At 36.4% G+C, this 14875-nt stretch overlaps 1 protein-coding gene across 2 annotated transcripts in view; it reads right to left on the bottom strand.

Annotated features, from left to right (window-relative positions):
* LOC149775835 (uncharacterized) overlaps positions 1–13597 on the bottom strand; it is a 56848-nt gene extending 43251 nt beyond the window's left edge. For both annotated transcript variants that reach the window (XM_089943139.1, XM_089943140.1), the window contains exons 1-7: positions 13494–13597; positions 13202–13255; positions 10434–10556; positions 9919–9966; positions 8316–8402; positions 7106–7183; positions 6440–6502 (exon numbers count right to left, since the gene is read on the bottom strand). In XM_089943139.1, the coding sequence (XP_089799265.1) occupies positions 6440–6502; positions 7106–7183; positions 8316–8402; positions 9919–9966; positions 10434–10556; positions 13202–13255; positions 13494–13524 (484 nt within the window). In that variant the 5' untranslated portion in view covers positions 13525–13597. The remainder of the gene's footprint in view (positions 1–6439; positions 6503–7105; positions 7184–8315; positions 8403–9918; positions 9967–10433; positions 10557–13201; positions 13256–13493) is intronic.
* Between the last annotated feature and the right edge of the window lie 1278 nt (positions 13598–14875).

The raw sequence follows: 14875 nt of genomic DNA, 5'->3' as shown, positions 1-14875 counted from the left end.
GGCCTTTCGTTCGGTGGCCCCAGTGTTGAAACCGATGGTGACACGCGGATTGCACGCCTTGAAAGATGCGGCACTGACGCAAGGCAAAGAATTTCTCCAAAATGTCATCATCGACAAACAAAACCCTAAAGAAGCCTTCATGAGGGCAGGCAAAAATGTCTTGCTGCAAACGGGCAAAGACATTTTAGGCCGACGAGACACACCTATAAATGCCCTGCACGCTACCGAGTCAGGCATTCAGCAAGGACAAGGTAGAAAGAGACGACGAAGAAGAAAACACCCTTTCACCAGACTTCAAGCGAGAAAAGCCAAGAAAAGAAGAACCGTTCGAGACTTAGACGTTTTCGATTATTGAGAAAGAACAGAACAAAATGATGCACCGAGAGTCTTGCGCTTGTTCCAAGACGGAACTGGATCTGTTTGCCATGCCCCCTACCATGATGACCATGCAAGAATCCCAGTGGGTGGAATTTCATCCCGTCTCCTCACTGACCGATTCCGCTCCCATCGAGTTTGAAATCAAGGGACAGCCCGAAGATTACATCGATCTGAATAGCAGTTACTTGTACTTGAAAGTCAAAGTTCTAGATAAGGATAATGGTGAAGTAACAGACACTGAGAATATAGCTCCCGTCAACAATTTCATGCATTCCTTGTTCAGCTCAGTGGACTTGTACTTGAACAACAAACTGGTCAGCAGCAGCATGGATACTTACCCTTACCGTGCCTACCTGGAAAATCTCTTGACGTACGGAACAGATGCCAAGACAAGTCATCTCAATGCCTGTGTGCTGTGGGTAGATGACGAAGCGGGCAAGTTTGACGCAACTGACAATGACGGCTTTGAGGCAAGACGAAGCAAAATCCTAAAAGAAAAGAGTTTAGAACTGATGGATCGTTTGCATTTGGACATGTGGTTGCAAGAGAAATATTTGCTAAACGGGGTCAATCTTCGCTTGAGACTGAATCGTAGCAGTGCCGCTTTCCATTTGTTGGCTGATGGTGATGCTACTAAGTCTGGCAATCCTAAAAGCACAATTTTAGAGGCCAAACTCTACGTACGACGCGTGGAAGTGTTACCCAAAGTGGGTAACGACATCAGTCAAACGTTGAGCAGAACGACCGCCAAGTATCCCATACGACGCGTAGAAGTGAAAACCTTCACCATTCCTGCTGGACAGCATTCCATGACCGAAGATCATCTGTTCCAAGGACAGTTACCCAAACGTTTAATCATTGGTATGGTCTCGAATTCAGCCTTCAACGGAGCCTTCGCTCAAAATCCTTTCAACTTTCAACACTTCAACGTAAAGAAAATCGAAGTCAGTCGTGATGGCAAGACCTTGTGTACCCGACCTTTCGAACCTAACTTTGATCCCACAAAAATGAATTACTTGAGATCGTACTTGTCCCTGTACGAAGCTACCGGCCAGTTAGGAACCAACACCAGTCACGGCATTGAGTACAACGAATATGCAGGAGGCTATGCTTTGTGGGCTTTCGATTTCACTCCAGACCAAGGCAGCGACGAGGGACATTTCCACCCTATAAAATCTGGCCAGATTCGTGTGGAACTTCAGTTTGCAGATAAACTACCAGCAACAGTGAACGTCATCCTGTATGCAGAATTCGATAATACCATAGAAATCAACAGTTTGAGAGAAGTCATTCTAGATTATTAGAAGTCATGGAAGACTGTTATCCCTCTTTACCTAGTGAAGAAACTTGGGACATGAAATGTGAGGAGACTGTGGAAGAAGAAGAAGTGATCATGATGAAATCGAGATGGCCAGAACAAGAAGCCCATTTAGTCTCCTGTTTTGCCAAACACTTGGTCGACAAAATGACGGAATTGATCAAGAAAAATTGCTATGGATGTCAAAACGATCATCCCAGTCAAATTCAACACGATAAATGCCTGATGTTGAGTCAAGAAGAAAAATTGGACGAGTATCTGGACGAAGCTTGGAGTCTCATCTCGAACAAAGACGTGTTGCACCAGTGGTATAAAGACTTGCGTGAACATTCTTGTCCACCATTAACCACTCAAGAGATCCATCGTATCGAAGCTCTCCTGAATCAGAGTGAGGAAACAGAACGAATAACCGTTTATTCGTCAGACATTTTCAAGCAAAAAGTCAGGATCGAATTGACGACTTATTATTACCTGTGAAGAAGAAAACAAACACAAATCAATGGATACCTGGGAACTTTATTACCTTTTGAACCACAGTTCGTATACGGCTTCTTGGAATCCTGTCGTCTGTGCTAAAGATGAACTCCCTCATCGCAAACCTAAAGACCATCAAGCTTACGTGATCAACACGGACGACAGTCATCTCCCAGGAACCCACTGGGTAGCCGTCTACTTTCCTCAAGAAGGATGTGTGGAATATTTCGATTCGTACGGATTGCCCCCTTTGGAAGACGATATCATTGACTTTATGAGAAGAAATGCTCAAACCACCCGATTCAATAACGTGAAATTACAAGGCACAGATTCCTTGGTGTGTGGACAGTACTGTGTGTATTTTCTGCATCATCGCAGCCTGGGCTATTCCTTAGAACATTTAGTGACTCATTTCGATCCTCGTTCTTCTGCTAGAAACGATGTGAAAGTAGATCGATGGTTTTGTGACCATTATGCTTATCTTTTGTCTCAAGCTAGGAAACGTAGTGTCCATCAATGGCCTAATGATTTCCAACAGTGGAAATCACAATTTCATTCACAACGTTGTCAGCCTTGTTTAAAGTAGATTGTAATTGAAGAAAAAAATGTTAGTGATTTGAAAAAAATTGTTTGATGTTATAGTGTTGGATTATTGTTAAAAAATGTTAGAGTTGTTGTTTAGTGTTAAGTGATTTTTGAATAAAAAATGTTGTGTTTTGAAAAAATGCTTTTGTCTTTTGTTTAGCTATAAGAATGTTGAATTGATGCTCTTTCATTTCTTACTATCCCTCTCATGACAATCACTGAACGTTGCGAATCGAAAACCGTGTGGGGGATGTTTTCCTTCACGTCCGCGCTTTCACTTTAAGAACCGGGGTTGTTTCCAGTCTAACCATCCATTGTCGACTCATCCTCCTACGAAGATGTGCTCCAAACTAGCTAAGCTCAACGAAGCCTACGTGAATTTGCATAGGGTCAGACACAGTCTGATACCGAAGCCAGAAGAAATAGAGAATGTGAGAATGTTAAAAATCACTGAAGACCTGATAGAAGAGCTCTTCAGAGAAGAAGTGAACAGGGAGAAAGAAGAATGGACAGAGAAGTACAGACTTCAAAAACAACAACAACAGCAGCAACAACAACAACAGCGGCAGCAACCTGAACCTGACAGAGGCTTTGTCGATTGCCGTATCGACACCAAAGAGTTCTTCTTCTCTTTCCGAAGAAGCAGACCTATCGCCAGAAAGTCTATCCTCAGAGGACATCGCATTCTTAGAAACTAAAAAAGAATGCCATAGCAAACAAAAAAACAGCCCTTTTCAGGGCTACCCCAATATTCTAGAAAAGAAGTAACGATCGATTTGCCAGTGTGTGTGTGTGTAGGTAGAGTAGTGTGAAAATAAACACTAACTCTTTATTGATAGTGAAAGTGTATGTGTTGGTGTGTTTGTGTTTGTAAGAGCTCAAGTAAGTTGGTGTGGATAGTAGATTAAAATGATATCTTTTCTTAGTGTTTGAGGTGTATATTTGGAGTTAGATTGAATTGCTTTGCGTATGTGGATAGTCTATTGAAGTGATTTATAAAAATTTTTTAAAATAGTGATGGGTAGCATAAAAAGTGAGTGAGTGTTTCTTTTAGGTCCGCGCGTTGTTGTTTTTTTGGTCATGATCTAGGTAAGATGAATTTTATGTTATTAGGGGGATGTTTTCCATCACGTCCGCGCTTTCAGTATAAATTGAAACTCGTTCGGCAGTCCAGTTACCCTTGTTGATTGATCAACACCAAAAAATGAACACGAGACTTGAGAAACTGTTGGAGCTTCATGTGCATCTGGAATATGCCAGGCGCATATTAAATGAACTGGCCGCGGAAGCCATTGTCGAGGAGGGAAGGATAAGAGAGGAGGAAAGAAGAAACAAAGAAGAGGAGGAGAGAAGATATAAAGAAGAAGAAGAAGAAAGAAGATATAAAGAGGAAAGAAGAAACAAAGAAGAGGAGGAGGAAAAGGAGAGAAGAAAAAATTTCAAAATCCCAGAGAGCGAAAATTGGGATTCTGAAGCGACATATCCTGCCTCTGCTCTCTCCCCCCAAAAGGTAAAAAGTAACTGGGGGATAAGATGCGTATGTGGCGCCAGGCCTGGAAGGTGCCACCATTAACCAGGTGTCCATGAAGTTCCAAACAAAACAGCCCTTTTCAGGGCTACCCCAATACTCTAGAAAAGAAATAACGATCGATTTGCCAGTGTGTGTGTAGGTAGAGTAGTGTGAAAATAAACACTAACTCTTTATTAATAGTGGGAGTGTATGTGATTGTGTGTTTGTGTTTGTAAATGATGAAGTAAGTTTGTGTGAATAGTAGATTATGGGTTTATTTATTGATTCTTAGCGTATGTGGAGAGTATAGTTGAGGTTTATATTATATGAAATGAGAAAAGTGGGGATGTTTTCCTTCACGTCCGCGCGTTGTTGGGTCATGATCTAGGTAAGATCAATTTTATGTTTTTTAGGGGGATGTTTTCCTTCACGTCCGCGCTTTCACTATAAGAACTCACAGTGTTCTTTGTTCAAACCATTCTGCAAAGAATAAAAAGAAGATGGCGTCAAACCAAATCGACAAAATTCAAACCTTGCAAGACGTTTTAGACAACTTAGGAATAATGGAACAGATGCTATTAAGACTGGTTGAAGACCATTATTCCTATAGTCCCCATCGTGTGAAGATGGAAATTAATAACTTAAGGAAAGCAAAGGACAAGATTAGTGGTGTCATGAAAGAGATCAAGGAGGAGAAGGAGGATGAAGAGGAAAGAATAAGAATAAGAAAATGGAACGAAAAGATTGAAAAAGAAGAAGAAAATGAAAAGAGGAAGAAAGAAGAGGAGGAAGAGAAGAAGAAAGAAGAGGAGGAGAAGAAAAAAAAGAAAGAGAAGAAGAGTGTAGGAGATAAAATAAGAACTTGGTGGAGGAAAAGAAGAAATTAGAAGAAGAAGAAGAAGAAAACCCAAAGGCCCTTTTCAGGGCCAGCCATATTTCTCGAAAAGAGATAGTCTTTGAATTGCCTACCCCTTTTTTTATTTTATTTTTTTAAAAAAAAATAGAGACCCTCCCTGTTTCAATTTTACATAGACCCTATACAGTCCCAAGGGTTTATGTCCATGTTAAATTTACATAGACCCTATATTGTCCCAGGGTTTTTGGCCATGTTAATTCCCATAGACCCTATATGTTCCCACGATTTTTCTCCATGTTAAATTTACATAGACCCTATATGTTCCCAAGGGTGTTTGTAATGATAAATCCCATAGACCCTATAAGATCCCCATTAACTACTTCTTTGCATAGATTTTCGCCCGTATGTTGCTACGACGGTCCAGAGAGAGAGAGAGAGAGAGAGAGAGAGAGAGAGAGAGAGAGAGAGAGAGAGAGAGAGAGAGAGAGAGAGAGGCGGCCTTTTCATATTTAATTAATACTTTTTTAGAACATTATAATAAGTTTAAGAAACTAAAACAACAACAACAACAACAAAACATTAAATACATCACAGTATGTGTACCACGTAACCGAGAAATTTACTGTATCATGTCGACAGAGTAAGTAACTTTGTAGCATTGATAAACGCTGTTGATAGATCCCAAGAAAATGCACACATATTACGAACCATATTTTTGAAGGTTACTTGGTGTAAGTTCAATTTCAAGGCTTTGATCCACTACAAATTATTTTTCTCTCTCACTCCAGATTGATATGTAGCTTTTTCCGTTATGCATGAGAACGGAGGGGGGAACAGAAAGCAGAAAGCAGATACGATTGCAATGAAGTTGTGTACCATATTCAATTCATTTAGAAAACGGGGATTATTAACACATTTTATCGTTATTTTCATTTTTCACTGATGATTAATGTGTGGAAATGCATCATTGATATAGAATCAATAGCACACAGTTGCGAGAATGTTTATATATGCGTATTATTGCGCCATTGGCAGATCACAATTTGATTTACCAATAGTATTGGTATATATATATATATATATATATATATATATATATATATATATATATATATATATATATATCAAAAGCAAAAGAATCAGTTTTAACATTTCATTGGAGTATTATATGCATTTGAATGTAATATTTGTATTATATATAGTGGGTCGGGGAGAGGTCATATATACGGAAATTGAATATAGTTTCAACCGTCTCACTTGAGAACGTAATCATGTAAATATTAACAAACAGAAACAAGTAGGATATTGTTTCACCTACTTTGATAATAGGCACTGTCACTGCTTCCATCATTCAAGCAGGTCTGGAAGACTGAAAAATCTTCTACAATGAAAATATAGATTTGAAACGTTAAGATGATATATCAATGCCAGATTGTGAAAATCTTGCAATTTATATTCTTTCTACTGAAGGTATTTTAAGTATGTTTTAGGAATCAACATCTGATGCTTTACTCTACAGAAAGGATAGGAGTTAAATACAGTTGAAAATGCTTATACTGCAAAAAAAAACCCCACTAAAACATCGTAGTGGTGGTATTCACTGGGAAGAACTTTCATTATTGTTAGAATGCCACCACCGGGACCAAATTATATGACCAGTGTGTGTGTGTGTGTGTGTGTGTGTGTGTGTGTGCAGAGAAAGCAAAGGCCCTTATTAAAGAAGTCTCAGTTTATTTGCATGGACATGTAAAATCTCCCTAGTCCACATTGAAAACAATACACGAATATAATTCGCTCAGCTTGAGATAATCGATGAGGTTAAATCTACGATTGTGTGCACCGGTTAAAGCTTCTGTGTGTACAATTTGAGAATAATGCGAGTGGATTTGCATTTTCCACCTTAACTTTCATTAAAAGATACGATAAGGTTAAAATCAACAATTTTTAAAAGAACACATTACCGAATAGATCACACAATACTTACTATAGGGAAAGTTTGAGAGATTCACGTGTCCTTGACATTGACAATAATCAGGGCTTTTAACGATATTCCCAAAGGCAACTAAAATGAGTAGATAATAATAATAATAATAATAATAATAATAATATTGCTATTATTATTATTGTTATTATTATTATTATTATTATAGCAGGAACAACCACTACTGCTACTTATTGTTATTACTATTATTATTATTGTTATTACAGCAAGAACAACCACTACTACTAGTACTTATTACTATTAGTATTATTATCGTTATTATTAGTAGTAGTATTATTAGTATTAGTATTATTACTAGTACTACTACTATTTCTACTACTACTACTAAAATTGCAATAACTATTCAGTAAAGTGGATTAGACTAGTAGAGAGTATTAATAATATCTCCAGTGTAGGTTTTACTACAATAATCTCGACGTAATAACCACACTATGCTGACAAAGCGAAATAATAATTCCATCCCCGACAGTTTCTATTACAATACACTGAAGTGGATCATCAATACAATATTAAAAATGGACACACAGCAAGGGCGTATCTGCCACATGACTACAACGTTATGAATTGACTCAGAGACTATCCATTTATGAATTGACCCAAAGTCAGTCCCAGTCTAATTGACCCAGAGACAGTCACTCCCAATTTATGAATTGACCCAAGGTCAATTGCTACCAATCTATGAATTGACACAGAGGCAGTCGCTATCACTTTTTGATTTGACCCAGAGTCAAACGCTACTAAGTTATGAATTTATCCAGGGTCAGTCGTTATCAATTTCTGATTTGACCCAGAGCTAATCAACTGTATTTTATACAAATCTAGATACACATATAGGCAGGTAGATATATACTGCGAATTCAAACATTTACGTTGTACTAAATTTTAATGATTACATAAAATGGCATTATCATCTGTAAGTAAATTAATGGATCTCAGAAGGAACCCCTGTGTCTTTCTATATTGATCGTTGTTGAGTTAGTAAATTCGCCGTTTATATCAGCCACAAACTGATAAAAATTGGAACCCAATGAATGATAGCAGTATATATATATATATATATATATATATATATATATATATATATATATATATATATATATATATATATATATATATATATAAGAGAGAGAGAGAGAGAGTTACTGAGCTGACCGATGAGGTGAAATATATTGACTGACAGTTATTGAATTACCACTCAGTTGATGAATGAGATTAACTCTGCACTTTGGCCCGTCGTTTGTGCCACCATGCTGACTTAAAGATTCCAAAAGTGGCCAAACTACAACAAACATAGATACATTAAAGCAGGCAAAGACAAGCTGTATCCATCATCGCATTGTATAGGCTACTGTGGTTGAATGCCGTATAGCGCGTACCATCGTCGGTCATATGCAATAAATTCGTAATATGCGATATATGGCATGTGTCAATGTGGGTTGAATGTGATAAAACAATCAAACCATTATCGTCTTTTCCGTGAGTCCCATGACTTATGTGAAAGACGCTCGGAGGTAATCGTAGTGATACTTTACTAATATTCTGACTCAAGACTATCGTGCCAAGTATGCGAAGAATAGAGCATTATATGGAAAGACAGGCGTTAGAAAAAATTATTCAATAACATTTCAACCATAGCGTAAATAACTGCACTTTTAATTTCTAGTATTATTTCAACACTTTTTGATCGATTCTCGATCGAAGAAATAATTAAGCTTCAATAGCCTCAAACACGTCATGGATTGTTTGTGACGGTAAACAAAAAATATTTTTACATTTTTTACGCAATAACAACCATAAGCATGAGGGAAATTTAAAATGGCCACTATTTTCTTCTAGCATCCGATGGAAAAGAGCAAAGATTCTCAGACTGTGCAATATAGATGTTACTCTCTAGACTGAATGAGGAAAAAGCGTACACAACCAGCAGTAAAGTAGCACACACACACACACACATATATATATATATATATATATATATATATATATATATATATATATATATATATATATATATATATATACACACACACACTGTAGTTAAACTTTTGGTTGGAATATTATATTATTTACGATAGCCAAATAGAGATAGAACCATTTTCTGATAATTAAAATAGACATTATAAGGCTGTGATACTATCTGCCATTGTTGAAACCATTTTCTTCTATTTCAGTTATGTTTTCTTTGCTTTCATTTTCCGAAAAGCATTGTATTGCAATTAAAATCATGACCTCAAACAAGAAACAGGTCTGTTGTGACATAAAAATCAAAAGAGAACTCTGTATTCGTATGAAAGATGCATTCTGTTTATAATTTAAGGAGTATCGTCATGTTTTATTACTGTTCATCAATTTTATTTTTTCATTTCATTTTCAAATGTCGTGAATTTTAATTTATATTTAAAAAAAACATTAAAAATAATCTGCAATGATGCCACGTACCAATACCAATCCCAATACCAACCATAACGCAAAGCTTTAGGTTATAAATCGCTTCCATCACTATTGCTCGAGATCAATTAAGAAACAGGACAAAACTCCAGCAATACATAGAGATTTCAGAAGAGCGGAATACCCAAAATACAAATAAAAGCAAAAAATTTCGTATTGTGATAGATGATGTGTTATAATATCTTAACTAATAAGTTGTAATAAACGTTAGTCTGTACACTCATAGTGTCAGCATGAATGAGCATATTCTTATTATTATTATTATTATTATTATTATTAACAAAAGAGATTGAATATGTTGCAGCAATTCAATATACACAGCTGTAATAGGTACAATAATGACTCACCGTCAATTGCTCTTAAACAAGATTTGTGGTCCTTCAATTGTAGAAGAGCTGTAATTAATTTAGAATGAATAAGTTAAATATAGAAAATGTGATTGATATTGCAGTAAGTATCGTCACTACAAATAATTTATAAAGTCAAAGCACAATTTGTTTTTAAATATAAACAAATAAATTGTTTTAGAGAAGTCTCCCTAGTTTGCAAGACAAAATTAACCTTGTATAAGCTGCAGAAGAAAATCTTTGAACCGTTCTCTAAAACACGCAATAAAAAGTGATAACAACAAAGTAAAATGAAGAATGAGAACGACTATAGTATTCACTATAAAACTTTATTGAAGCCTATAACAAAATACAAAAAAGTAAATTGTGTGAAGATAAACTTCATTTTTAAACAGGAAACAACGGAAAGAATGAAAGACAGCAAATATTATTGGTGATATAAGAATACACAAGATAACGAATTAAACAATGATGATATCGTTTATTAACGCATATGTTTATTGGTTGATACTCACTGCGATATTCCTGGTATTCAGAACAGTTATGTCCGGACTGATGGCTTTGGATAATTGTTGGTGAGTAGTAAGTTCCGCCATATCCCGCATACGTACGTTTCGGATGATCAACTAACCGTTGGTCTGGAACGAGATATGTGTTAGATGATTTACGATTTCTTCGTACGTATGTACTAACTGTATTTTTTAGGATTCATCAGTGACACGTACTGTTTGTGAGAGTAAATCAGATTTGTATCTTACATATGTCTCTATGAACTACTGCGACAACAAAATTACCATTACCAACACCATCCCCAGCAACAACTACTATTATCCATTCCACTGATACTACGGTTACTAGCACATTTCTACTACCAATATCTTAAAACTAATTTTCTTTCTAATTGATTGGCATAGACGAATGGCACTTATCCAATAGTAGTGTTATGATGAGCCTTTCCGATTTTGTTCGAGAAGTCAGTTCCTTTTACACCCCGTGGATTTACCCTCGAATCACATTGGTGCAAACTGTCTACGCAAATGTATACAAAAATATCGTGAGCCTTTACCCAGTAAATGCGTGGTGCTATATATTTACTACTGCGGTGAAAAAACTACTATACTGTGTAATACTGTGTAACTAATTCTGCTGATAGTATGCATCTGTGGCAGAGAATATTTTTTACTCAAGCTCATGAATATTTTATACTGCAAGCGCGATAATATTTCGTACTGACTGTGACCTTTAAGGATATTTGGCGTTTCGTTTAAATATGTATCATTACATACAGGTGGTGGATTCTGATTGCGGTGATAAGAATGCTGAATTTGCCAACTTTGTGTTGTAGCAGCTGACCAGTGATTCTAACTTTTAATAGACATTAACAGACCCTTATATATGCTCAAATATAATCTTGTGAAATGCCAAATAGATATCAACAGTTGGGACCATACTGACGTCCAATACCAACTCGATGCCAGTTAGGAGTCATTGAATTAGCGCTTTCAAACGTTCCCTCGCGGACTGCGTCACAAGGTGTAAAATACCCAGAGATTGTTTCTACCGTCAGTCATTGGATTCGCCACTGTGTAAACTAGCATTAAATTATCTATGAAAAGAAAGATCAAGAATGTTAATCAACAAGGAAACCCTTGCCCTTGCCCGTGTCACAGTAATTGGGCAAAGACGAGAACTATCATTTCAGACACCCTCCATTGGAGTAAATGGTTTGTGTTTATATGAAGGTGATGTCAGTCCCTGAACGCACAGTCGTCGGAGATTTAAATATTCCCAGGTAAAGATGTTCTATAATTGTATGACAGTTGTATCAATAACAAAAAGTAGATGGTTGGAAGTGCGTGTGCGTCTTGCACCTGGAACTTATGAATTTTGACATGGTCTGACTGTCGAGCAATTATGCTACAATATAGCATTTTTATCAGACACATCATAATGGACCCTCGATGAAACTGACTCGAAATATAATGGAAGGGGAACAACATCTGCGTGATGAAGTCGTCGAAAGAATTGCTTTGCTCATGAAATACAAACGCGTGTATGTATTTGTAGATATGGCTTGCGGGCTTGCCGTTGCAGCAACTGTTGGCCTTGACGTAGTGGGATCACGACAAGGATGAGTATTCTAGATGAGTCAGTCGAAATTATTGTCGGGGCTACATCGATAATAACCGATGTCTCTGGTGATGCTAAAATAGTATGGCTGCATTCACGAATACATGCTATTCGGGACTTCTCGCGAAGGCAGAAAGTGGTCCCAATACCATTAATAAAGTGAACTAGGTGCTATCAAGGACGGAATAATTAGCATGGTCTAGTTCGACATTGTGCTAGTGGAAAATGGAAAACCTGATACGAAACTGGGGCATTAGCGAACAAAAACAGGTAAAGGATTTACATACATAATAATCGTATACTATTAACTTTTAATCATTGTATAGTAATCAGTTTGCCAGTGCATTAGGCTAACTGCGGCACCTCGTACAGTAGGCGTCCAAGTGTGGAAAGGATCACCACAGAGTTGTATACACTTTCGTAATGATGTACTTGCGTGTTCTTCCACGTCTTTGGGTATAGGAGGAGCTAAGCTAACTCATCTACCAAATTCTAAAACGCCCATTTTAACACAACTCATATACAATCAGCAATACTACTAGATAATCTCATTTTGCTGCTGACGCCATATATTCAGTTAGAACTGTTACTATTTGTTTCTGCTAGACCACTACAGTTGGTACTACCACAACTTCCACTATCATAATCATAAACACTTTATTTAAAATTTTATAATCACAAGCTTAATTTCCACAAAAGAATTATTTATTGTTAGATATTAGCAGACATATTTAGCTCATATTTATATCATGAAACAAGTGGTACAATAAACAATATAAACAAACTCAACTTGTTTTAGTCTACTTTCTTAGGTTAAAGAAATGACTGTGGCCTTGTGCACTGCATGTTTACTATAATGAACTCACGTTTTCAGCTGCAATGAAAAATCGCATTCGAGTGTAAAATGACAATTTTGTCAGTACCTTAATCAGTGAATTGGCAAAGGGCACCTTTGTACTGAAGAGTACGTTGTCGTGGAAGCTTTGAAGTCATGGGTTGTAGCATCCATGAAAAATGTAACAATTCGCCGAGGAAATAGTAAATATATGGTCAAAAACGGCAACAATCGATAAATGCCAATGCATTTTGTCCTGTCGAAAAATTGTGCTAGTATGAAATGAGACAAGCTCATGCATTTGAGTTTGATACTCACAATACGGTCCCTGGTTTGAGCATCCTTGATGTATGTAGTTGCTTATGACCACTACTGAAAAAAGTAAAATTGATCATGCATGAAAACTTTTAATTTTCAATAGATCTTCGTATAATCTCTTTCGCTCCGTTCAAACAATTTTGACGTAGCTTGTTAAACGTTTTCATTACTGATGATTTGATCTCTTGTGATATATGAGATTTTTTCTTCTTACAAAGACAGTTGATTATTACGTGTCAATATGAGTATTACAAGTAGAAACCAATATAAAAATTGAGGAAGACAGCTTTACCTGTACATATAACATATACAGCTGTTGTCATTTCATCAGAGTTTAGGGTATTCTAAGCAATTTGACAAGCTAGAGTTAGATCATGTGCTGGAAGGGTCATTCCCATCAGATAAAAGTTTAATTTTAGCTATGATTGTGTGTCTTATCAATTTAATATATTTGACCGATTTCGTAGTAAATTATCACACAAAATGTGTATATTGATCTAGACATTACTCCTTTCATTTTAACCAGTAATGTCGAAATTATTTCAGAAACTTATTTTCATTCACTCATTCATAATTTTTACTACTGTTGTTTGTTAAATCAGAAACTAATTTATTTAATTAATTGGAAGAAAGCATATGACATTAAATTTCTACATTTCACATGTATGATTTAATAATCATTCCAGTCACTGCTTTATTTTTTCTCCAAATAATGTTCACCTTTTTGCGTAGTTTTGTTCTCCCTTTTGAGGAAAAATCAATGACTATCTAACATCATTATGTATATACCTCAAAATATATGGCATGCCATGTTTATTTTGACTTATGTAACGGCGTCATTTAACTCTGATATCACACTTTTGTAAAGAGTTAGCAACCTTCAATATTCAGTTAATGCCAATGTAGCAAAGATGTCAAGGATATGTTCCACGTTTGGCGCATATTTCGTTTTGGTACAGGAGGTAAGGGATACCTCACGCTTCACTCTGTATGATAAGGATTTGCATACTGTGAATGTATCCAAGAAGGGCTTTATGAGTTCGAAATGGAAGCTTAAACTACAGTGTCATTTAACAGTCGTACATCTGACATCGTTTTAAATCAATTTATGCAATTGGGAAACTTAGAAAACTTTCAAAGAAATCGCTTATAAATAGCAATAAATGACAATCCTTAAAACCTTTTCGTTCTAAACAAACCAGGGAGAGATTTGCATTTTATGTATTTTATCTGATGGTCCATCAACGGAAGTCTTTGAAGACATTACATTTTAGAGGTGTAAGGCGTTAATCTTATCTTGCTTGTGCCAGACACGGTATATATTTTGAATATCTCGTACTGACACATTTACAACTTAAGGCTTAACATTGCGGTTAAGATACAGTTCACGATAAATGACTGACGTGTAATAATAAAACTTAGTTCGTGTTACTGATATTTCTCTGAATCAGGAAAGTATAAATTCAACTCAGACTTATTTGCAATTACATTTGCAATGCAGCGATACGCATGTTCTCGGTAAACTGTTTCTCACTCAGTCTCTCATATGTTACAGGGTACAGTTTTAATTCGTACTTGCCTGCACACACCAGCCAATACACGAACTCGACGGAGCACAAATCACCAAAATGTGATGTTGCAAAGTCTGTGGTATAAGCACTCGTGGGTAGAAGT

The sequence above is a fragment of the Sinohyriopsis cumingii genome, chromosome 19, assembly GCF_028554795.1.
Source record: "Sinohyriopsis cumingii isolate HCF-2022 chromosome 19, ASM2855479v2, whole genome shotgun sequence".
In the NCBI taxonomy this organism is placed as follows: domain Eukaryota; kingdom Metazoa; phylum Mollusca; class Bivalvia; order Unionida; family Unionidae; genus Sinohyriopsis; species Sinohyriopsis cumingii.
The sequence above is the reverse complement of the archived record's forward strand: the minus strand, read 5'-3'. Positions and strand labels throughout refer to the sequence as shown.